Source organism: Octopus sinensis, linkage group LG5 (genome assembly GCF_006345805.1).
Source record: "Octopus sinensis linkage group LG5, ASM634580v1, whole genome shotgun sequence".
NCBI classification, from domain to species: Eukaryota; Metazoa; Mollusca; class Cephalopoda; order Octopoda; family Octopodidae; genus Octopus; species Octopus sinensis.
In genome coordinates, this window is record NC_043001.1 from 18434195 (window position 1) to 18460740 (window position 26546).

General features: G+C 38.8%; 2 protein-coding genes across 3 annotated transcripts in view; one reads left to right on the forward strand and one right to left on the reverse strand.

Annotated features, from left to right (window-relative positions):
- Positions 1 to 23941, reverse strand: LOC115211726 (N(4)-(Beta-N-acetylglucosaminyl)-L-asparaginase). Its single transcript, XM_029780380.2, has 8 exons — positions 23799 to 23941; positions 11887 to 12046; positions 9635 to 9747; positions 8280 to 8392; positions 6794 to 6996; positions 4199 to 4306; positions 824 to 957; positions 1 to 293 (listed from the first exon to the last, which is right to left on the reverse strand). The coding sequence occupies exons 1-8, from the start codon at positions 23908 to 23910 to the stop codon at positions 184 to 186; spliced, it is 1053 nt and encodes a 350-aa protein (XP_029636240.1). The 5' UTR covers positions 23911 to 23941; the 3' UTR covers positions 1 to 183.
- LOC115212342 (McKusick-Kaufman/Bardet-Biedl syndromes putative chaperonin) overlaps positions 23871 to 26546 on the forward strand; it is a 19229-nt gene continuing 16553 nt past the window's right edge. The window contains exon 1 of one of the 2 annotated variants that reach the window (XM_029781208.2): positions 23871 to 23999. The gene's annotated coding sequence lies outside the window, so the exon portion shown is untranslated. Of the gene's footprint in view, positions 24037 to 26546 lie in introns of both variants that reach the window. The other variant, XM_036503190.1, reaches the window with a different exon arrangement.

The following is a 26546-nucleotide window of genomic DNA, read 5'->3' on the forward strand; positions in this document are numbered from 1 at the left end:
TAATAAAAGAATAATACATTTATTTCACTTGTTTTATAAGATATTAGCACCATCCTTCTGCTTCTTTCCTCATGATTAAAATGTGTGGTTAGTTGATGTTCTCATCTTTACTGTTGCCATTGCGGAATTTTCTTTCGGAACATCTCATGTTGGTAAATGCGTATTGGTAAATGTTGAGTTTGGTCAAAATTGGAAATGTTTAGAACACATTAATTTGAAAACAGTTGAGTTTTCCAATGAAGGATTTGTAACTGCGTAGTCAACCGATCCACCAAAGTTATGACAGGCTGCCCCTGGAGGGAGGAAACAAGAAAAGCAAACAATGTTTTGAGGACTTTCTGGCAATGATTTAATACTTACGCTCTTTACTCTTTTACTTGTTTCAGTCATTTGACTGTGGCCATGCTGGGGCACCGCCTTTAGTCGAGCAAATCGACCCTGGGACATATTCTTTGTAAACCCAGTACTTATTCTATCAGTCTCTTTAGCCGAACCGCTAAGTGACAGGGACATAAACACACCAGCATCGGTTGTCAAGCAATGCTAGAGGGACAAACACAGACACACAAATACACACACACATACGACGGGCTTCTTTGAGTTTCCATGAAAAATGAAGAAATTGGATAGGTAGGAGTAGTGGGGTGGGGTGGGGCAAAAAAGTCTTTCCAAATATAGTAGCTGGAAAACAGGAAAAAAAAACAAACTAAAAGCAGTAGAAATGCCCGAACGATTATGGTGGTGCCATGAAGTAAACATGCTTCAGACACACTTGTTTATTCATACAAACGTAACTGAGATGAAATATGTCCTAAATACCTACCATATTCACCAGTGATGGTAGCAGCTATAAGTGCTCCATGAAAATTTGGGTATTTCTTGATTATGGGAAGCAAAGCTTTTCTCGTTGCTTCTGTTGGACTTAAACCCTCTTGCATCAAGAGAACAACATGGAAGCTGAAAGAACACAATGGAAAAAGGATCATTGGGTGCATTAAGAAAAAAATGGTTATGTTGAAATACATTGAGCTGTCAGATAAACTTGTTTCTTTTTTCCCCCTATTAATTGGCACAGGTGTGGCTGTGTGGTAAGATGCTTGCTTCCCAACCACATGGTTCTGAGTTCAGTACCACTGCGTGACACCTTGGGCAAGTGTCTTTTACTTCAGCTTCAGACCAACCAAAGCCTTGTGAGTGGATTTGGTAGATGGAAGCTGAAAGAAGCCCCATTGTTTTGGGATCTCCACTACTTTATTATCTCCCCTTCTTCCTAGATCTCCTGTCTGACCACATGTGTTAAGCCATCACCATAGTTGACCACTAGCCAACCAAAGCCTTGTGAGTGGATTTGGTACATGGAGGCTGAAAGAAGCCCATTGTGTGTGTATATATATATATATATTTACAAGATAAGGGCAAAAGAAAAATTCTAATGCCAAATATGCCGAAAAAAAGACAATAATTGTCAATAAACCATTATAATTTATGTGTTTCCATGGGTATGAGTAAGTATTTTACTTATATCTCGCGTATTTGCCGCTGAAGAGGGGAAAATTTCTTACGAATTAACCCCGAAATTGGACCAATACGGTAATAACAAATTTTTTAGAGATTTCGATCGGTTTGTTTCGAGACGCATAAATTATAATGGTTTATTGACAATTGTCTTTTTTTCGGCATATTTGGCATTAGAATTTTTCTTTTGTCCTTATCTTGTAAATTATTTATAAATTTAACCTTTAAAGGTATTTTTTGATATGCTGGCCATTGATAAAATATTTTTCCCGAAAGAAATTTTATCCTACATTAGTTAGTTATATATATATATATATATATATATATATATATATATATATATACATACTAGCAGAGATACCTGGCTTTGCCCGTGTCACATGGAATTGAATAATTAGACTTTTCTTTTATATTTTCTCTAATGAACTGGAATACCTTTAATTCGAATTTCATCAAAATTGCAGATTAAGAATTTTAATGAGGGTTCTTACCCTCTTTACATACCCTAACAAAATTTATAACCATGACATATTTATCCCATACGACTCATCTTTATGCCCAGATTTCAAAATCCAAATCTTATGAAAACTATTGAAAGGATTTTGCTCCTGAAAAATGGAGCAGACAGAGGTCTAAAATGTGGGAATTAAGGCCCCTATCGTGTGTGTGTGGGGGGTGGGGTGGGGTGGAGGTGAGTGGGTTTCTTAAAGCCAACCAGAGAAGTTGAATTGTTGGGAAGTTTTTTTAATTTGAGTCTTATATCTGTTCAAATTTCTTTGAAATCTGAAATATATGAATGTTCACTGGGTTTGTAAAAGGGAGCAAAGCTACAGGAAATCAAGAGGCGAATGATCACAATAAGCAGTCAGCTACCCTACCCTAGTTGTTACCACTCCCCAATGTAGGATTCCTCACCATACAGGTGATGGGCACAGCTGTAAGATGCATTACAGATCTATAGCAATTGGAAGGGTGTGACCCAAGTGAAATAAACTTTAACAACTGTGTGACATGAGGGGTAAGATGAAATGAAAGTGTCACATCTGGAGTTTGTCAATGATCACTATGCTGATAAGTAACTGGACAGAATAAATTTGCAATCTATAAATCTCTTTGAATCTGGGAAGGCCTTGAAATCAATGTTACCATCTGGGGACTATCTCTGATCCAGTGATAATAAAAAAGACTCAAAGGAGGTCTGCAACCAAATAACTTCACTCAAAATAACACTTTGCAACTGAATCAGTGGAGGCAAAGATGCCTCTCCTTTACTTGACAATTTATGCACCACATTGCAGAAATCACAATCTAAAGTATATCTGAAAGCAAACTCTTACACTGTTGTACCATTGAATTACAAATAACGTTCACCTTGTATGCTCAGGTGACTCCACAGCTGCCAAGAGTACAATTGTATTCATCCTGGCTTAGGAAAAATGACTAAATTGTAGGGGTTAGTAAGACCCCATTAAGGGTCTTACTAACTCCTTAGAAGTTGAAATTTAACCCTTTCATTACCAACCCGGCTCTGGCTCTGTAGTACAAATGTCTTGTTTTCATAAGTTTTGCATCAAAATATACCACCAAACCTTAGTCGCAATTTATATTCCTAATACTAACTTAATGATAACTAAGTTATTTTACTAAATTCTTTGTTATATTTAAAATAATTGAAAGAAACACAGAACATCTCAAAATAAATACAGTAATGAAAGGGTTAAGAAATATTACTTCATTTGTGTCTAATATTTATGGTTAAAATTTCATGAGCAGCAAAAATATTGGGATGGCAACTAAGTTCCCACTGATTTTCTAAAATTTTGGAAATTATTGCATTTTTCAATTTTGGAATCTATTTTTTTCGAGAATTCTATTTTTGAATAATTTAGGATCAGTGCAGTAGTTTTTGACTCTATAAGTAACGAGCAAACACACATAAGAACATTGACTTTTATATAATACATATAAATATGCATATTTACATAATGTCTATATGTGTATGTGTGTGTGTGTGTGTGTGTGTGTGTGTGTATTATATATATCAGTGCTTTTCAAACTTTTTGCTGGAGCGGAACCCCAAGGAAACATTCCACTGGCTTGAGGAACCCCTGTGCAATAATTTAATAGTCTTATGCACACAAATCTGCACAGGAGACTTACAAATTACTGCCGATTTTAGCAGTCTTGTAACATCTTGCGGAACCCCTGGACTGTACTGGCAGAACCCTAAGGTTCCGTGGAACCCTGGTTGAAAACCACTATTATATATATATATATATATATATATATATATATATATATATATATATGCATACACAGAAAGATAAATTGATAGATACAATTGAGTATGCAAACAAAAATTTGAGACACTGCCTAGAAGAAATTTTTGTCAAATGAATCGACCCCACCCCAGTGCCTTTTTAAAAAAAAATTTGATAAGCCTGGTACTTATTCTATCAGTTTCTTTTTGTCAAACCAGTAAGTTATGGGGATGTAAATAAACCAACAGCAGTTGTCAAGCAGTGATGAGGGAGAAACACAGACACAAAGACACACACATACAACTATAAGGGAATTAGGAAGCTGAACTTGGAGCTGAGCAGTTTCAAGGTGAACTTAACGAAGATGAAACTTTTAATTAGTAGGTGTACATTTGTAGTGTATATATTATTGCTTTACTGACCTTGGTAAAAATCTCATCATAACGTCTCCATTACCTGTAGCTACAGCACCACCGACTGCGTTGTCCACATAAGCACCAGCACCAACAATAGGTGAATCACCAACTCTCCTGCAAACGAAGATCTGCTTTGAATTATTCTGTTATGATAAAGAACACTGAAATCTGTTTGAGATTTTTGATAAAAAAAAATATTCTAATTTCGTTTTTCTATCTCTCCAGACACAACATGGAAGCACTCCGTCGGTTACGACGACGAGGGTTCCGGTTGATCCGAATCAACGGAACAGCCTGCTCGTGAAATTAACGTGTAAGTGGCTGAGCACTCCACAGACATGCGTAACCTTAACACAGTTCTCGGGGTTATTCAGCGTGACACAGAGAGTGACAAGGCCGGCCCTTTGAAATACAGGTACAACAGAAACAGGAAGTAAGAGTGAGAGAAAGTTGTGGTGAAAGAGTACAGCAGGGATCACCACCATCCCCTGCCGGAGCGTCGTGGAGCTTGTAGGTGTTTTCGCTCAATAAACACTCACAACGCCCGGTCTGGGAATCGAAACCGCGATCGTATGACCGCAAGTCCGCTGCCCTAACCACTGGGCCATTGCGCCTCCACTAGACACAACATAATATTCTTATGACAAACAAAAAAAGTTGAGACTACGAATGACAAAACCTTGAGATAGTTTGAAGGTAATTTTTCTAGGCATTATTAACAACAACAACAACAACAACAACACCACCACCACCACCACACCACCACCACCACCACCACCACCACCACCACCACCAACAACAACAACAACAACAACAATCTTTTCCATGCTTGTATGAGTCAAACAAATGTTGTTCGAGTAGATTCTTCTAAAGCCAGGTTCTCTTTCTGCTGCCAACCAACAAATTATTCCAAATAAGGCAATATTACCCTTTTTCTTTTGTGTAGGCAGGACATACTTTGGTGGATGGATCCTAAATAAATGACATTTTCCATGTGGATGGAATATGTGAGTTATTTATTCTCTAAACCATTTTATTTCTGTCTACCAAACACCGTACCTGCTTGTACATTTATAGTGAAAAGTATACATTTATCTTGGCAAGATAGGCGCGGGAGTGGCTGTGTGGTAAGTAGCTTGTTTACCAACCACATGGTTCTGGGTTCAGTCCCACTGTGTGGCACCTTGGGCATGTGTCTTCTGCTATAGCCTCGGGCCGACCAAAGCCTTGTGAGTGGATTTGGTAGACGGAAACTGAGAGAAGCCCGTCGTATATATGTATATATATATATATGCGTGTGTGTGTGTTTGTGTGTCTGTGTTTGTCCCCCTAGCATTGCTTGACAACCGATGCTGGTGTGTTTATGTCCCCGGCACTTAGCGGTTCGGCAAAAGAGACCGATAGAATAAGTACTGGGCTTACAAAAAAAAAGAATAAGTCCCGGGGTTGAGTTTGCTCGATTAAAGGCGGTGCTCCAGCATGGCTGCAGTCAAATGACTGAAACAAGTAAAAGAGTAAAAAAGAGTAAAGCATAGTGAAGGTTATACTTTGTTGATAATAAAGGCGGCAAGCTGGCAGAAACGTTAGCACGCTGGGCGAAATGCGTAGCCGTATTTCGTCTGCCGTTACGTTCTGAGTTCAAATTCTGCTGAGGTCGACTTTGCCTTTCATCCTTTCGGGGTCGATAAATTAAGTACCAGTTACTACGCACTGAGGTCGATATAATCGACTTAATCCCTTTGTCTGTTCTTGTTTGTGCCCTCTGTGTTTAGCCCCTTGTGGGTAATAAAGAAATATATACTTTGTTGATAAAGTACCACTCATCAAAAATAATTGAAATTTTATTAAGCATTGTTAAGTATTGCATTCTTCTTTCTACTCTCTTCAGCAAGATGTCCACCATACTTAAGCCTCTCATTACTTTGCATAAAGCCACCTCCCTCAAAACTACTCTGCCCTTAGTTGAGGGGGATCTTGTCTGGCAAGTTACTTAGTGATCTCACTGATGCTGGAACCATGCTAAAATCACTCAGAACACTCTGTAAAGGGGTTGGTGTAAGGAAGGGCATCTGGCCACAGAAACAATACCTATTTCTTTACTACCCACAAGGGGCTTAACACAGAGGGGACAAACAACGACAGACAAAGGGATTAAGTCGATTATATCGACCCCAATGTGTAACTGGTACTTATTTAATAGACCTCGAAGGGATGAAAGGCAAAGTTGACCTCGGCGGAATTTGAACTCAGAACGCAGCGGCGGACGAAATACCACTAAGCATTTCGCCCGGTGCGCTAAATTTTCTGCCAGCTTGCCGCTTTCAGAAACAATACCAAAGTAGATATTGGAGTTTGATGCAGCCTAGTGGTTTGCCAGTTCCTATTGAATTGTCCAACCCATGCCAACATGGAAAGTGGATTTTAAATGATGATGACGATGACGAAGAGTTCAAGTTTTAATACTCACTGCATTAAAAATGATAACACTAACTGAACCAATGTCTAAAAACAGCCAAGAAATAATCAGAGATAAACAGCAGCAGGAAAGGATCAAACATGAATATATTCAGAGAAAAAAAAATTTACAGAAAGATTACAAACCCATGCATTTTGTTGGCTAATCCATTTGTTGAAGTTCCTACTGCAACATTACCTTTGGCATCAACACCAATCATACCAATGGTATCGTGGTTAGTTTCGGAGATATCAGGTGAATTTTGTGGCTTATGGAATTTGTAAAGCGGGTCATCATGATTGGCAGGTTTGTAAGGTCCACAGTGTTTTTTAGGGTCTGGTTTAACATTCTGTTGAAGAAATATAATGGTATAATTTATAACTATAGGTATGGATAAATGTCTTCCGATCTGGGGTGGTAGTACCCAAGTGGGACACCTAAATTTATTTCATGGAGTGCTTGGAATTCAAATTAAACTTTGCCTGCATTTAAATGTCTTTATAGGATATTTAAGGGGTAAGATTAGTCAATGTGAAATGACATCTAAGTAGGTGCTGGACTAACATTTGATGTAACGTGCAAGAGAGAAAACTGTGCCGGTATGGCCATGTAATGCATCTAAATGTGCCAATCTCTAATTGTAGAGGGAACATGTGGAAGGAATAGGAGCAGAAAGATGTGGGACAAAGTAGTGAGAAAGGATCTACAGATGTTGGGACTCACAGAAGGGGTGACAGGGGACTGAGACTTCTGGCAGTTTGCTGTGCTTAAAAAGACACACTAAGTTAAGTAAAAACATGGTTGCACATGCATACAGGCTTGTCCCCTGCAACCTTCTCCAGGCTTGTAGGTGCTGGTGCCACATAAAGGGCACCCATGTAAAACGCACTCGTATGCAGCTGGTGCTGTGTAAGAGCATCCAGAACATTCTGTAAAATGGTTGGTGTTAGGAAGGGTTTTCAAGCATAGAAACCATGCCAAAACAGACATGGGTCCTGAACAGCCCTTTAGCTGGCCACCTCCCGTCAAACCATGAAACCCATGCCAGCGTGGAAAACAGACATGAAATGATGATGATAATGATGATGATTCCCAGTGTAAAGATAGAGTTAAGTCTACATGTTTAAGAAATTTGTATCCTAGCCGAGTGGTTGAAGGTTTGATTGCATTGTGCAGCATAGAGGAGCATCAGGTTGACCAATGGCTTCTGAGTAGAAGTTGTTTGAAGGAGTTTGCACAGGAGTTTTTACACATGCACCGCCGCCGCCGCCGCCGCCGCCGCCGCCGCCGCCACCGCCACCACCACCACCACCACCACCACCATCATCCTCATCATCATCTTCTTCTTCATCATCATCATCATCATCGACATCGTCGTCGTCATCATCATCATCATCATCATCAATTAACGTCTGTTTTCCATGCTGGCATGGGTTGGACAGTTTGACAGGCGCTGGCAAGCTGGAGGGCTGCGCCAGGTTTCAGTCTTTGCTTTGGTAAGGTTTCTATACCTGTTTCAGGCTCAGTTCCACACAATGTAGTTGGAAAGAAAAAAAACTACTTAACAAGCAGCCATGAATATTTCTTCAGGAATAAAGCTATTTGCCATGTAATACATGATTTAAGACTTACTTTCCAGAAGTTTGGTTGGCAGTTACCCGAACGCCAATTGTTCCACATTGCTATTGAATCATTTGAATGCAAGTCTGATTCCTGAAAGCCCATCTGAAGAGCAAATTTCGTGGCTGCAACAAAACCAAAACATAAGCAAATTAAACAACTATAATTATATTGTTTTAATTAATTGTAATGGACAAAGTATACATATCTCTCTCTATATAAACGGCAGTTTGTCTGTGTGTGTTTCTGTGTGTCTATTTTCTTGTACCCTCACCCTGACCACGGCTTTCAACCGATTCTGATGAAACTTGACACACACATAGCCCAATGTCATAATTCAAAACTAACGCAGCGAACATTTTGAAAAGTTCCCCCAGTTCTGAAAAAAATCGATAAATTCGACATGGGGTCGAGAATCAGAAACACAAACCGCAAACTGTCTAGGGGACGCAACTCCACCTTTTTTAACTAAAAAAAAATTTACCATCATTTTTTTCCATCTTTTTGCTATTTTTTGGCTATAACTCTCTAAAAATGCTTTATAGTTATTTCCCTTACAAACCTGAGCAACGCCGGGCGATACTGCTAGTAAAATATAAAATATAGTTAGATATAACAGTTTGAAAAATGGTTTTTTTCCCTCTTCTAATCACTTTTGCTACCAAAGTATTCTATATTTGTGATAATTATTGATTGAATATTAAGTGTGAATAAGTCTATAAACATGCAAATGCTTTACTTGGTATATATTTTCAAAATATGTTGTTAATCTTCAAGATATGTAAACAAACAAGTTAGTAGTGCTTGGAAAAATCTTTAATCATAAGTCTCCTAAATCAATGCTAACATTCACTGAATAATAGAAACAAAAACCAGGTCAACCATTGTAATATTATTAATATAAAATATCTGCAGTTCTATATTTAAGAGATGAGGAATTATGTACATTATTTACATTATTTACATTTGATGGATATTTGTCCTCATCTTGTTTGTTGTTAACACAACGTTTCGGTCATATGCCTGGGGGCATATGGCGTAGTCGTTAAGAGCATGGGCTACTAACCCCAAGATTCCGAGTTCAATTCCACTGAATAATAATAATAATAATAATAATAATAATAATAATGATAATAATAATAATAATAATAATAATAATAACAATAATAATAACATCGAAAAATACCTTAGGAATGAGAACCCAGGTTCAAAATTTCCCCAAGACACCTGATGAAGGGTGGAGGGTATATTAGTCGAAACGTGTTAACAACAAACAAGATGAGGACAAATATCCGTTGAATGTAAATAATGTATAAAATATCTGATAAACAAAGAACAACACTGATTTTATTATTTAATAACTTTACCTCCCTCTCCAACGAGCAGTGTATGGTCAGTATATTCCATCACTGCACGGGCCACCGATATTGCTGCCTTCACCCTTCTCAGGCCACCAACTGCTCCAGCAGAATGAGTGATTCTACAAAATTGATAAAAATATATAAATTGTGTATTTATAAAAAGGCATGGTTTTATGGTTAAGAATTTTATTTTGCTCCAGGTCGATTGCATGGCACAGTACCTTGGCCAGAGCAGTGGTTTTCAACCATTTCCTTTTTTCAATATATGAACCCCTTTGATCCCTATTTTACTCTGGTGGACCCCCATAGCCAATCGAATATGGTGGGGTCAACAAAACTTTTATGGATACTTCTTTCAAATTTTTTTATTTTGTCTATCGCACATTTCTTTGTGTAGGCCGAACCATGCAAAATGTTAGAGAAAGAAATGTAGTTATTTCTTGCCTTAAATACATCATCATCATCATCATCATCGTTTAATGTCCGTTTTCCATGTTAGCATGGGTTGGACGGTTCATCCGGGGTCTGGGAAGCCAGGACACTGCGACAGGCTCCAGTCTGATCTGGCAGTGTTTCTACAGCTGGATGCCCTTCCTAACACCAACCACACCGTGAGTGTAGTGGGTGCTTTTTACGTGCCACTAGCACAGGAGCCAGAGGAGGCTGGCAAACGGCCACGATCGGTTGGTGCTTTTTATGTGTCAATGGCATGGACGCCAGCCAGGCGGCGCTGGCATCAGCTACGTTAGGACGGCGCTTTTTACGTATCACCGGCACGTGTATTTTGACTACAATTTCTATTTGAGCTGATGTTGACGTACTTGACTCAATAGGTCTCCTCAAGAACAGCGGGTCACTCTAAATAAAAATTTGTTTATGAACCCATAAAATACTATTGCGGACCCACTTTACTATTTTCCTTGTGTGAACCTTCCAAAATCTTATATATGGACCACAAGGGTTCATACGAACCCTGGTTGAGAACCACTGAGCTAGCCTTTCAACAAAGATTCAAGTTGATTAATACGCTGTGAGTGAAATTTAGAAAACAGGAAACGTACGGAATCCTATCATACGCATGCAGGAGTCTGTGTGTGCGTGTGTGTGTGTGTTTATCGGCAACAAATTTGCTGATATATATCAGTGGCAAGCACAAAATTACCTTACGGGACTATGCGAGTTACGTCCCTTTATGCCGAGGTTATAGAGAGGACATTAAAGAGCAAAAGAGCCCTCTGTCACCCAAGAATAAAGATGCGTTATAACATGGACCATGCTCTTGTTAATTGCATATAAAATGTTTTTTAAAAGACTATTTGCATAGAATTCAAACACAAGGGGCATTTTCCTTGTTTCTGCCTGTCTCTGTCTCTCTTGTGGCACGTAAAAAGCACCCACTACACTCACGGAGTGGTTGGCGTTAGGAAGGGCATCCAGCTGTAGAAACTCTGCCGGATCAGACTGGAGCCTGGTGCAGACTTCTGGCTTCCCAGACCCCAGTTGAACCGTCCAACCCATGCTAGCATGGAAAACGGACGTTAAACGATGATGATGATGATGATGATGATATATATATATATATATATATATATATATATATATATATATATTATATATATATAAATAGTTTGGCATCAAAGAGGAGGAAAGGCAGCCCTTGATCTTTTTCACCTCCACAGAGACTGAGTGGATTTATCGTCAGACTGCGACATATTGTGATCAATTGCATGGGGTGGCATGTAACAATGTGTAATTATCTGTAATTATCACACACATGATGGTCAATACGAAATCTTATGTATGGGACGAATATTTAAGTTCCAGTTTGTTTATACATGGAACAAATGATATTATCAACACTGATGCATCAACATCAAAATGAAAATCAATGGAAATTGTAGTTGTGATACCCGTGCTGGTGGCACGTAAAAAGCACCATCTGAATGTGGCCGATGCCAGTGCTGCCTTGACTGGCTTACATGCCGGTGGCACCAACTGATTGTGGCCACTGCCAGCCTCCTCTGGCCCCTGTACCGATGGCACGTAAAAAAGCACCCGCTACATTCATGGAATGGTTGGCGTTAGGAAGGGCATCCATCTGTAGAAACACTGCCAGATCAAGATTGGAGCCTGGTGTCGCCATCTGGTTCACCAGTCCTCAGTCAAATCATCTAACGCATGCTAGCATGGAAATCGGACATTAAACGATGATGATGATACATAGAAAGGAATATTAGTTGAAATATAAAGCATGTTACCCATCCATTATCATTGCATCGAGAGTTGTTTCCCCATCTTCATCTGGTCTTCCACCATATCCAATACTTTTGCTGCACTGTCGATATCTTTCACACATGGAGCATCCTTGCTCAACAGCATCTAAAGCAGATCTTTCTTTATTGTTGATCACACTCCAAGCTTTAAAACAGATTAAAAAAACAAACAAACAAAAAAAAATTGAGAGAAAGGGTCATCGCTGTTATCTTCTAGCACCACTCCCAACAGACATTACAGTTACCCCCTGTCATCACTTCTCACTGAATAGACATCAGAGATACTTACCGCTATCACTACCCACACATCCCAATCTGTTACCTCCTCCAACCCTTCATCAGCCACCTCAACACACCTGTTGGTTTGGTCGTGCACTTTGTCATTAACGGGGTGCATCCATTTATGATGTAGTTGTATCCAAACACTTCCTGAGGTGGCATAAACGGCAAGATAGGTAGCTATAAATGTTGATTAGTACAATCAAATTAGATCTTGAACACACACACTCAGGTGTCATGTAGTGGGACAGAACCCAGAACTATGTAGTTGAAAGCTCAATATATATATATATATATATATATTATATATATATATATATATATGTGCATTCATATTTATGAGTTAGAGGTTAGACAACCATCTAAGGGATAATAAATATTCAATATACTACTGGATGTATGCCTATATATATCCAAGTATTTACTGTTGTAGGGCAATAGTGCAATTGAATAATAGGTATGTGTGGAGGCAAAGTTATTACGAATAGAGGTTGCAACCAAATCACCGGTTGAAAGGGCTTTGAGGCCAATATGGAAAGAAGTAAACTACCTCACCTGAGGAAGGAAATATGCAACAGTGGAGGTGCAGTTTGCGCCGGAGGCTTTGCCCAGGTAGTATGCCGTGACTCCCCTCAAAACGGACGAGGTGGTCCTTCTACCCATCTACCTGGGAAGGCGTGCTTTTAGGGAAAGGGTAGAAGAGACCCCTCCTGAGGTGGATGTTGCCTGGCTGGTAGCCGCCATCCTGTTGGGAATGGAGGACTAGATTGCGAACCTCCAAGCCAAAAGAGTACCACCAAGGAATTGGCAAGACCAGGACCTGGAAATGATAATCCAGGCCACCCCGGAAGATTTGGAGAGGATGGTGGAAACCACCACAATTGGAGAGGATGTAAAGCTGAGAGTCATGGTGGAGGGCACGACGTCACGATGCTTTAAATGTGGCCAAAATGGTCACACAAAAGCAGAATGTTCTCCACCTACCGCAAAGAAATCAATGAAAGAGGCCGCACCTCGACCTCTTGCGAGTCGTGTGTGAGCGTAAAGGAGCTGGAGAAGGAGGAAGAGAACCAAGAGGCTGAAGAGAAAGAAGGATGGAATACAGCATCGAAAAAACGGAAAAGAGGGAAAAGAAACCAAGGCGAAAATGTGAACCCCTACCCTACTCCCACGCATCTCCCAACCTGTCCCACACCGTTCCATCTTACCCCTGTAGTCACCAACCCTCATCCCTCCCCTGCTGACACAGACACAATGACAAACACAAAATTCCCCCATCCCTACCCCCAAAAGAGAGAAAAAAATGCATGCTATTTTGTTTAGCAATATAACAAGAGGGGAAAATCAACTCTCAAGTGTCGGTAGACATTTCAAATAAGGGATGGCCCGAGCACGTTGAATGCGGAATCTTTTCGGTTTGAACGGCAGTTTTTAAAATAATTTCCACGTAACTAAACACTTTTAAACTTCGTATACTGGTAGAATGTGTTTATAAAACATCTTTTTCTCTTGGCTTTCTTGAGAAAATTCTGTAGTTTGTAAGCTATTTGTTGTTTTTTTCTGCAATTTCTGCAATTTCAACCAATCAATGACGTCTATTGAGGTGAAAACATTCTGTGCCGTATGAATATGTCTCTCGTTTAAGAAACAGATTGGGTTTATTTACATTTGTGAAGAAAAAAAAATACCCTTCCCCCTAACCCTAAAACAGATTGAAATGCAATAGATCGATACTAGGGTCATAATTATGGGTGACAATTTCATATGACACCGCTAGAAAAAACTGCCGTTCAAACCGAAAAGATCATGAATGCGTAATAGTAAGCAACGAAGAGTGGCGATCGTGGACTCAGATTAAGAGATAGACTTAAGTAAGCTACCACCAAAGGTGGCCTTTCATCACCTTGAATTCAGTAACTATTTGTAACAAATTAATGTTGTAAAAAAAAGTGTGTCAAAAGAGTTAATGAGGTCACTCGGATGTGAGGTCGAGTGGCCTTCATTCCATTTTTCATTCTTCATATCCATCTTTTCCATTCGTTTTCCTTTCCCCCCATTTATGTTTGTCTGTCCTTGTATCGTCCCTCTTTGTAGGCCCATGTGGGTATTAAAGAATAATCTTTTACCTCAGGCCAGAGACCATATGCAATTACCGCCGTTCTAATGACGCTTGCCTAGCAGATTTCAGACCACCATCATTTTCACGACGTATATCCAACAGCTATCATTATATCCTGCGTTACCATGGCGATTTGTTCAGCGGCTAATTCTACCGCCACAGCCTATTCAACATTGGCTTGTCATGTTACCAATTTTGTTGACACCTGCTATGAACTTGTAACAGAACTGAATATGTTTCCCGTTTAAGCCTCACACACGATACCGCATTCACGTTTCTGATACCCTTGCAATTTTGTCTCACGACTAGCTAGCGTTTACTTGTTATTCAAAAAGGATTCACATGTTAATATTTGATTTCTTACGTTCTATCAAAAGCTGTTTGAATAATCTATCCCAAATAAAGGCGATCTTTCGTCTCTAGTAGACCTTTCCGTCGATTTCCGTAAAAATTTTTTTTTTTTTACATATGGGCTTGCGGGAACTTTTGAAGTAATATACATACATATACACATACACCGAGTAAAAAATTTCAGTTATCTCTCTCTTTCACACATTACTCTGTCTCTTCACACACACTAACAGAAGCACTTCACTTACACAACATACTGTCTGTCTCCCACAACCCATCAAACACACACATGTACATCAATGCTTCCCATGCACGGTAACTTCAAAAGAACTTCCCTCCTCATACAATCGCTTTCTCTTAGTCTCTTTCGCTCTCATTACTTCAAAAGTTCCCGCAAGCCCATATGTAAAAAAAAATTTTTTTACGGAAATCGACGGAAAGGTCTACTAGAGACGAAAGATTGCCCTAATAAATTCTATTTAATATTGACTGGAGTCTAATCTTCCTTCCATGACAGAATACTGTTATACAACTTAATACTACATGGCCATCTCTACACTACTGAGTTTGGTGTAATGTCATGGCTGTACCCTGCTAAAGCACTATGTTGTGGTGCATGTGTATAAATGGGTGTAGGCATGCAGGTTTGTGTATGAACATTGAGGGGAAAAGATTTTCTGTTTTGTTTTACAAACAAAATACAGAGCAGTGCATAAATAGGTCAGCGTGCGAAGTAAGAAAGATTCTGCAGACATTCAAAAGGAAAACATGTAACGAGAGAAAAAAGCAACAACAACAAAACAATGTGTTTGAAAGAATTGTACATGTGTGCAAAAACGTGCAATGCCAGTGGCCAACGAGGAAAAAAATATTATAGAATTCGGCTTTCAAAAACGAATGATGGTGTGAAGGGCTAACAAAAGAGAACGAAATAAGTAAACGTTTGAAATACAAAAATATGTGTATGTACAGAAAGTTCAAGTCTAGGTACAGCAGGACTGGTTTGAAAAATCTGTGACTGTGGAGAACGTTGCATGTGCGGGCTTTTCATTTAGGTGGTTTTTTTGGTCGGATGGTTGTAGAAATGTTGCGTTTATTGATTGTAGATGCTTCCTTCGTGGATCTGTGCAACGTAGTGGAGTGCATTCTGTGGCAGGTTGAAAGTGCATGGTGGGTTCTTTTCCTTTTTGCTGTGTGACAGTCGAACGAAAACTGTGTGTAGTGAAAGTTGTTATTCTTGTCTTTAATGTGACGAACATGAGATGTGAGGGCTGGGATCCATTTGGTTTGAACGGCAGTTTTTTAAAAATAATTTCCACGTAACTAAACACTTTTAAACTTCGTATACTGGTAGAATGTGTTTATAAAACATCTTTTTCTCTTGGCTTTATTGAGAAAATTCTATAGTTTGTAAGATATTTGTTGTTTTTTTTTCTGCAATTTCTGCAATTTCAACCAATCACTGACGTCTATTGAGGTAAAAAACATTCTGTGCCGTATGAATATGTCCCTCGTTTAAGAAACAGATTGGGTTTATTTACATTTGTGAAGAAAAAAAGATACCCTTCCCACCACCCCTAACCCTAAAACAGATTGAAATGCAATAGATCAATACTAGGGTCATAATTATGGGTGACAATTTCATATGACACCGCTAGAAAAAACTGCCGTTCAAACCGAAAAGATCCGAGGGCTGTAATTCTTGAGCTCGGGTCACCAGAATGTAGCGACGAAATGGAAAATTTAACAGCAGAACAAAAAATTGTCTTCATCTTCCAAATGCAATGAAGTTGGTGAAGTAGAACCAAATGTGTATTAGAACGTCGGGAAGCATATGAGGCAACGGTTGTTGGAGCGAAGGCTGTACATCTTTTAGCTCAGGGTCACCACTTGTAGTGGTCGTTTGGTGAAGGCCGTATTTGTTTTCACGAAGTGGTGCGATGCAGCGAACTGATGTGCAATGTAACGGATATAGAACATATAAAATCACATCGGGGTCACCAATTATAGCAGCTGAAGTGAGATGCCTTGTCATATCACATCGATATGATGTCGCTCAGTGCTTCTCAAACTATCTGATATGGCATACCGGCAGTTTTTTTTTCCAATGTGTCAGGGATCGGTAATATTTCTTAATGATATTAATTTATACTGGAAACAATATATATAATAAACAATATATACAATTTTAAAATCTTATATATTTATTTTGGAAACAAAAAATATAATATTACACAAGCAATTAAAAACATTTTGTAATGTTTCGTTCTTTTCTGGAAACTCGCCGCGTACCGGCAGTTGATGGCACGCGGATCGGAACCGGTCCTCGTACCACCACTTTGAGTAGCGCTGCTGTAGCCGACTACCAAATGTAGCATGTAGATATAACGCTTGAAGGAAGAAATATTATGTAGTTAGAGATACAGCAATAATTGTAGTGACAGTGACAAGTTCGCTCGCTGGTTGGTAGTCGATAGTATAGTAGAGGCTGCTGTCTACCAGTAGAAAGTGAAAGAGTAAGGAATGCACGGTGTTGACTAGAAAGGATAAAGGTGACATCGTCTTTCTTGTAGCCGAAAGCTTCTCTTCGTATGTCGAGCGAAGGGTGAAGGGAAATGTTGCTCGTTGTTCTGCTAATACAAAAGTGGGTGCTGCTCCTTGGTCATGATTGATACAAAGGCAGAGATAAAGAAATGCTCTCTGTTATGTAATGTAGGTCAAACCCTAAACAAAGGTCTGACCTTTCCTTGACCAGCACAGGTCCTTGAGGGTCAAGTGTCTCCCCATCAAACATCTGATGTAGAGAAGATTACCTGCTTGTTTTGACAAGTAACAAGTGGGTAGATTTGGTTTCAAATCTCAGACAGGGCCAAGCGAGGTCCCTACTGTTTGAATGAGAAACGATGCTCCACCCACCATATTCGCCGGCCATTACCCCATCTGATTAACATTTATTTCACAGTCTTCAAAATCATTTGAACGGAAAAATATGAATTCTGTAGACGAGATTAGAACAGTAGTGGAGGAGTTTTTTCGTCACAGACAAGTGAATTTTGGAAGAAGGGCCTTGCAAGTCTACCAGATAAATGGAAGAGCATTGTAGAAAATGAAGGAAAGTATCTTAAATTTGAAAAATAAAAGGAGTATAAAAACCGGATTATTTATGGGATGACCCAATATAAAGGCTACTAAATAAATTATGTTTTTGGCAAGACTCTTTTTTACTACTAAAATAACCTCGGAAACGAGGTCAGGCAGCACAATTTTGAGGTCATTTTCCGGCAATATTTCGGTTTGCTTCTAATGTTTCAGTTTCGTCTGATGTTTCATGCATGTATAGAATTCTGCTCTGACAAACATTTATGAAAATGTACACATAAATATTGTATTAAAATAAGCCACAATCAAAAGAATTTCATTAAAAGACATCCATTTCTCTATATGTTATGACGAAATACAGTCACACACACACACTTTCTCACATGCACACGCACACATATGTACAAAAAAGATGTATACATATTTATGTACGTGTATAAGAAAGATGTGTGTGTGTGTGAGAGAGTACCACTTACACATACATGCAAAAAAATACGACACACCTTCACACACAAACACACACACTCATTCTCTCTCTCTCTCTTACGCACACACACATGTTCATTTCATATACACGTACATACATCGTTCGCTTTCTGCTCTCACTTCAAAGCAAATGTTACTTTTTCACTTTCTCCTCTCTTTCAATTTCTGCTCTCTTCAAGGCATAAAGAAATAAAAGAATTTTTACGGAAATTAACGAACAATCCTATGATCCCATATGATCAAGTTGACAACTTTGATGCTTCAGACGAAAGACTGCTATAAAAGCTATAAAATAACTTCCTTTCACACACACACACGCACACGCACGCGCGCGCGCGGCAAGACTTCTGTATGAACTATGTTGTTTCTTGCTGTGTGCACGCGCAAAATTACGGCTCAAATCCTATTGAAATGACCTTTTTCTATTCTGTAATTTGTGTTCGTGATGAGCGTATTTAAAAACTTGATTTTCGATATAAACTTAAAAGGAAGCTTTCCCAGAAATCCTGTCCTTAACCTGTTGTTTCTAGCATGTTCAAGGTGACATTTGTGCCTCCACCCTCCTTATTTTTTTTCCAAAATTTCTTCCGATTTCTGTTTTAGGAGATTAGGATTTTGCCTCTCAAAATACATTCTTAATATTTTAATTTTTTTCCTCCCCACTCTAATTTCTTCATTTTCACTTTTTTCCAAGTTTTTTTTTCTTGGTAATCCGCGGAGAAAAAATCAGAGAGTACGAATCTTTAAGAATTTTCTTCTTCCTTTTTTCTTAAAGAAGCACTAAAATCTCCTTCCCAACCATCCACCCATCACCTCATCACTTTCAAAAAGCTACAAACCCCCAATGTTCCACTTTTAGCTTTTTGGAAAGCGGGGACGTTTCTTCAGAAATAATGTCGTTTACCTGTTGTTTCTAGCATGTCAGGATTTCTGGTATTTTTTACGTCTGCTATTTCACTACAATTCTACGCATGCGTGAAACATCAGACAAAAGTGAAACATTGAAAGGTTTTAGCTTTTTGAAAGCAGATAGGTGATGGGTGGGAGATATGTTAAACTTTAAAAAAATATATGTATATTTCTCAAATTCGTAATCTTACTTGAATAAAAAAAAAAAATCGAAAAAGTTACAAATTAAGAAATTGTGGTGGGGACGGGTAGAAATTAAAACTTCGGAAATGTGATTTCTGGGCAAAATTGTATTAGCCCCATTTTATACGATGGAACAATAAATAGTTTGTGATCCTTCTTAAGAACAGAAAGCACTTTCATGTAAAGCCATGCAAATTGTACCCTCCCCTTCACTTTTAAAGAAAACAATAACTTCCATTTCGCCAGTAACCCAGTTCACTATACATCAGCTGAGCCGATTCTGCCTCTAAGAAAGGAACAAATAATACAATGTGGCTGCAGGTCATAACACCTAGCAACGCCGGGATGCATTACTAGTGTGTGTGTGTGTGTATTAGGCTGAAACACCTGTAAGTGATTTTAATAATTTATATTCATGTTTTTTTTTTTAATAACTACTTGTATTCTCATCTTATATGAATTGAATAATATACTATATGTATGTATGTTATTCTGGTTGTCGTTTTGATAAATAAATAAGTCAACATTTTAATATCCTAAAGTGGAATAAACCAACTAATACGCTTCTCCATTTTCTTATTTGCAATATATATATATATAATATATATATATATATATATATATATTTTAGGAAGCGCTCCGTCGGTTACGACGACGACGAGGGTTCCGGTTGATCCGAATCAACGGAACAGCCTGCTCGTGAAATTAACGCGTAAGTGGCTGAGCACTCCACAGACACGTGTACTCTTAACGTAGTTCTCGGGGATATTCAGCGTGACACAGAGAGTGACAAGGTCGGCCCTTTGAAAATACAGGTACAACAGAAACAGGAAGTAAGAGTGAGAGAAAGTTGTGGTGAAAGAGTACAGCAGGGATCACCACCATCCCCTGCCGGAGCCTCGTGGAGCTTTTAGGTGTTTTTGCTCAATAAACACTCACAACACCCGGTCTGGGAATCGAAACCGCGAGTCCGCTGCCCTAACCACAGGGCCATTGCCCCTCCATATATATATATATATATATATATATATATATATATATATATACATATACATATATATATATAATATACATATACATATACATATATATATATATATATATATATATATATATATACATATATATATATATAATATATATATATATATTATATATATATATATATATATATAATATATATATATATATAAAATCATTTAATCATTTAACGTCCGTTGTTCTCGGTGGTAAGGGTTGGACTACATACATACATACGTACACACACACACACAGACGCACACACACAGACACACACATATAATCATCATCATCATTATCATTTAATGTCTGCCTTCCTTGCTGACATGGGTGGGGTGACTTGACAGGAGCTGGTGAGGTACAAGACAGCACCAGACTTCTGTGTCTGTTTTGGCAGGGTTTTTACAGCTGGATGCCCTTCCTAACACCAACCACGAGGACAGAAACATGTGTGCTGCTGTAAAAGAGATACATGGCCACTCAACCTGAGAGAAGAGCAGGAGAGAGAGAGAGAAAGAAAGAAAGAGAGAGAAAGGGGGGAGGGGGGAGAGAGAAAGTATGGGAGACAGCAGGATAGAGATGGTGGCAAGTGTCAGGGCATACCTGTGAGGTTCGAAGTTCATAATATAAGTGACAGGACACTGCTAAAAAAACGCGATTAAAGAGTGCGGAGAGGTATGCAGTGAGTGGTAAAAAACCTATGTATACCTATTTCTTTACTACCCACAAGGGGCTAAACACAGAGGGGACAAACAAGGACAGACAAACGGATTAAGTCGATTACATCGACCCCAGTGCGTAACTGGTACTTAATTTATCGACCCCGAAAGGATGAAAGGCAAAGTCGACCTCGGCGGAATTTGAACTCAGAACGTACGGCTACGCATTTCGCCCAGCGTGCTAGCGTTTCTGCCAGCTCGCCACCTTATGGTGAATAACCTATGTATATAGAGTGGTGGTGCTGGTGGGGCTATCGGATAACAATGATAGAGAGAAACAGGGCCGTGAGGATAGGGTAGAGAGTGAGAGGTAAGTATAGTGCATGATACTATGAAAGAGGAAATGTGAGGAAGAGATGTAGTTTGGTTTGTTGGGGTAGGGTGTGTGAAAAATTTTCTTGTTACGTGTAGGCAGAACACACAGGTCGGTGTGGGGTGAGGTTGTAGGGAATAGCAATGATATACTGAAACAGGGCCAAGAGGAAAGGATTGAAGAGTGGGAGGCAAGCATGGTGCATGAAAGAGGAAATGTGAGGAAGAGAAGAGAGTTGGAGATGCAGTGTGGCTTGTTGGTGGTAGGGTGGCACAAGGCTAGTAATTTTAGGGGGAATGAGATTAGTTGGTTCCATTGACCTCAGTACTTTATTGGTACTTCATTTTATTGGCCTTGGAGGGATGAAAAAGGCAAAGCTGAACTTGGCAGGACTTGAAATCACAATGTAAAGAATCAGAACAAATACCTATTTCTTTACTATCCACAAGGGGCTAAACATAGAGGGGACAAACAAGGATAGACAAGCGGATTAAGTCGATTATATCGACTCCAGTGCGTAACTGGTACTTATTTAATCGACCCCGAAAGGATGAAAGGCAAAGTTGACCTAGGCGGAATTTGAACTCAGAACGTAGCGGCAGACAAAATACGGCTACGCATTTCGTCCGGCGTGCTAACGTTTCTGCCAGCTCGCCGCCCTTTCAGAACAAATACCACAAAGCGTTTTTTCCAACACTCTAATGATTTTGCTAGCTCACAACATTTTATAACACTGGTTTCAGATTTTGGCACAAGGCCAGCAATTTTGGGGGAGGGGAAATGTCGATTACATCGGCCCAACGTATAACTGGTACTTATTTTATCGATCCCTGCAAAGATGAAAGCAAAGTCGACCTCGGTGGAATTTGAATTGTCTGCTAGTTGGAGTTCAGCATACATTCGTGAATAAGTTAATCAGTTAATCTTTGGGAAGATTTGTGTCGAGTAAGTGTGGAATTGTGATGTTAAAAATTTGAAATTGCGAAAAATTTCCTTCAGAATCGCAACCTCTATATTTTAAAAAGTGTAATTTGCTATAAAAAAAAGAAGAAAAAATGGTAAAAGTTTAAAAAAACCTGGAGCAGCAGGTGGGCAAAACTTTTGGAAATTGGAAAGCAGCAATATTTCGGTATTAGTATATGACGTAGGTCATGAGTGAATGTGTGTGTGAGTGTATTTGTGATTGACTGTTCAACTCTGTCAAGCAGATGAAACAAAATGTCACACACTCACTCATGACGTCATAGACTTTTACCGAAAGACTGTCTGGAAAGCTTTTTGTTGTAGAATCAAAATCTCTGATATTGAAAACGAGGGGATCCGGAGTAATTTCTGAGAGAAGGATTAAAAAGTATTAAAAAAAATTTAGGAGTAGGGCGACTCTGATAGTCCTGCGTGTATCTACCCATCTATTACACCCATAGACGCTTCTCGTGAGCGAGTATGACTGAGTAGCATGCCTTCGCTAATTGTTTTGGTGAGCCTTCATATATTTCTTTATTGCCCACAAGAGGCTAAACATAGAGGGGACAAACAAGGACAGACAAAGGGATTGAGTCGCTTACATCGACTCCAGTGTGTAACTGGTACTTAATTTATCGACCCCGAAAGGATGAAAGACAAAGTCGACCTCAGCGGAATTTGAACTGGGAACGTATCGTATTTCGTCTGGCATTACGTTCTGAGTTCAAATTCCGCCGAGGTCGACTTTGTCTTTCATCCTTTCGGGGTCGATTAAATAGGTACCACTTACGCACTGGGGTCGATGTAATCGACTTAATACCTATGTCTGTCCTTGTTTGTCCCCTCTGTGTTTAGCCCCTTGTGGGTAGTAAAGAAATATGTTTTAGTGAGCCTATATGATGACGAGCAGATATTGACAGCATCTCGACCTACACTCCCATCCTTTGATCCAAAGGAACGAGAAGGATGAGGCAACTGGAAAGGGACAGGGTGCAGGGTTGCACCAGTTGTAGTCTGGTTTGATACCCATTTTCAGTTGAGAGGACTGGAGCAATGTGAAAAAAGGGTCTCGATGAAGGACACAACGCACCGTCTGGTCCAAGCAGCGCTAGATTAATCAATAAGCAAAATAAGCAAAAAAGTGCTTCGGATATCACGAGAAATGAGGGGCGGGCACCACAGAAACGGTAAAAGCTGTCATTTAAAACTTGCTAAAATAATATTCGAAATGGTTTATACGATCAGAAATATAATTTCGAAGTATTCATGGACTTAAGATGTATTCTGTTGGAATTGTAGTTTATCGTTTCTTTGTTTTCTCGCTATTTCTTCCCATGGGACACACTGTTTATGTATGGCAATAAAAATGTTAATTTGGCACATAAACGATAATTATTTAAGTTATTACATACTTTTACATTGCAATAAGAAGAGTAAAAGTATTTGTAAAAGTTACCTTTCGCATTTGGTGTAATAAAAGGCCACGTATTTATGACTAGAGGTAAGTTTGAACCTGCAGCTCTAGCGACGACAATTAGGAGGAATAACAAACACACCTTCTGTGACATGATTCAAGAAGAAATGAAATTCAAGTATGGGCTTAGAGTTATCTCCCCTTAGAGGGAAGGTCAGCCATGCAACGAGCTTCGAGGAAAGGGTAATTCGAAACGACTCCTTATTTCGACTTTAGACTCGTAATTCTTGTTGTTCCATTGTTTATTCTGTGTTGTTTTAACATGTATTTGCTTTGTTTTGTAAATGGGTTTATTGCCTTCTCCAGAAACTCTTAGTTGATGTTGAAATGTATTGAAAACTATTTGTTTTTCGCTCGAAGTGTTATGAACGAACGGAGTAAAAGTTTGATCGATCACGTAATTACCTTTGCGACTGTAAGGGACTTCGAAGCGAAACCTAATTGATTTGATGAATTTATGAGGTTAAAATACATGAAGTGTGGAAGCAAATAGAACATTTTTAAAGTTATCAAACCCATGAAACTTCAACTGGCATATATATACATATATATATATACATATATATATATATATATATATACTAAGTAATTAAGGGTTTAGCAACGATTTGCTCCTTGAATGGGGCTTTTACATGCCGAAATCTACTTGGTGAAATTGATGATTATTCCAAATTAATTAATTTCACCCTATATTATTATTGGTAATTACATATATATATATATATATATATATATATATATATATATTATATTAAATTAGAGATAAAACCACTATTAGGCAATCAAACAATGAAAAACTTAAGCCAATACATAAAATTAATTAATTTATATTATTTTAAATATATATCAAAAGTATTAAAAGTTTAATAAAAGATAATGAGTAATATATATATATATATATGTATATATATATATATATATATACTGTGGTAACCTTCATACACTGACCGCAACATTTGGAAATAGCCTGTGTTTCGGTAATTATTTATAGTGACGGCTTTTAAGTGAAATTAAAACACTGTATAATATATGTGTGTGTGTATATAAAGTGTGTAAATTGTGTGTGAAACTTGATGTATTTGATGTACTTTGAGTCGACACCGCTGAGCGTTTAAGTCTTATGTAATACAATTTAAATGGTTGTAAATTTATTTATTATATATATATATGCGTTACATTGAATCTCAAATTTGTTGACTGGGGAATATATATGATTCCATACTGAATTTTAAGTTTAGTATGGTATTTTATAACGTGCATATGTTTGTTTATTCCTCGTTATGACGAATCTTCCCATCTTTGTTCTTGTTACGAAGCTCGAATATAAAACTCAACCGGCGCCGTATTTTCCATTATTAGTTACTCGCTAATCTTCCTTCTTTTGTACAGGAGGGAGCCCCAACGACATAAAGTTTATTTATCATCTCCATCGTTTTTATATCCGTCTTTTCTCTGCTTACATGTGTTGGTGGATCTTGAAGAACAAGATTCTTTTTGCCACATGGACTGGACACATTTTATCGCACCACTGACGCTAGAGAGAGATTGTCTGGGATATGAGACGTTTTGGCGTTGCTGGTTCGATGCCGACTTATTTGAAACCAAACGTTTTTATATTTTTATATTCCTCACGTTTTAATGGTTCTCTCTCTTTCCCTCCATCTCTCTGTTTATGTGTGTGAGGGTATTTCTCGATGTGTAAGAGGAGAGGAAAATTGTTTATGTCAATTGTCTTCCTTGAATAGATTATAATGTCTCTCTCCCTCACTCTATCTATATGTGTATATTTCTGTTCGTGCATACATGTGTGTGTTCGTGCATTTACTTCCAACACCAGTATTGTCACCAAAACAAGCTGAATGTCCAGTCAGTCATACCAAATTGTCAGCATCAGTCCATAGATGTAGATTTTCCTCTACCCTTTTTGGAGAATTCTATATTTTATCTGGAGTTAGTGCCTTCATAGGTGAGGGGTTTTTTTTTGTGATACTACGGGTAGAGACCATATATCCTTCAGTCATCATCATCATTTAATGTCCATCTTCCATGCATGGGTCGGACAGTTCACAGGAGCTGGTGGGGTTGAAAAACTGCCCTAGGCTACTGTGTCTGTTTTGGCAGCGTTTTTTATGGCTGGATGCCCTTCCTAACATCAACCACTCTGTACAGTGGACTCAGTGCTTTTTACGTGGCACTAGCATAGGCGAGATTAGTTATAGCATGATTTTTACAGCTGGATACCCTTCCAAATGCCAACCACTTTACAGTGTGGACTGGATGCTTTTACATGGCATCAGCACTGGCAGGGTCACCAAGTAACTCACAAGAATGGAATTATGAGAGGAGCAGGGGTATTTGAAGAGGGGAACTTGTGTGAGAGGGTGAAAGGTTAGAGTGTGATAAAAAGGCAGAGACAGAAACAGGTGTCTTGCTATAATGGAGGGGACATTGGAAGACGTGATCCAATATTACGGCGAGCTGGCAGAAACGTTAGCACGCCGGGTGAAATGCTCAGCAATATTTCATCTGCCTTTACGCTATGAGTTCAAATTCCGCCGAGGTCGACTTTGCCTTTCATCCTTTCGGAGTCGATAAATTAAGTACCAGTTACGCACTGGGTCGATATAACTGACTTAATCCGTTTGTCTGTCCTTGTTTGTCCTCTCTGTGTTTAGCCCCTTGTGGGTAGTAAAGAAATAGGTAATGTGTATCATATGTGATGTATGGATG

Excerpts from the sequence above, each read along its gene's own strand:
- LOC115211726 (XM_029780380.2), bottom strand. The coding sequence starts at position 23,910 with ATGTCACAGAAGGTGTGTTTGTTATTCCTCCTAATTGTCGTCGCTAGA. Across the intron at positions 9,748-11,886 it reads GATGCAATGATAATGGATGG|AATCACTCATTCTGCTGGAG; the intron begins GTAACATGCTTT and ends TCAATTTTGTAG. Across the intron at positions 294-823 it reads TACCATCACTGGTGAATATG|GGGCAGCCTGTCATAACTTT; the intron begins GTAGGTATTTAG and ends TCCTCCCTCCAG.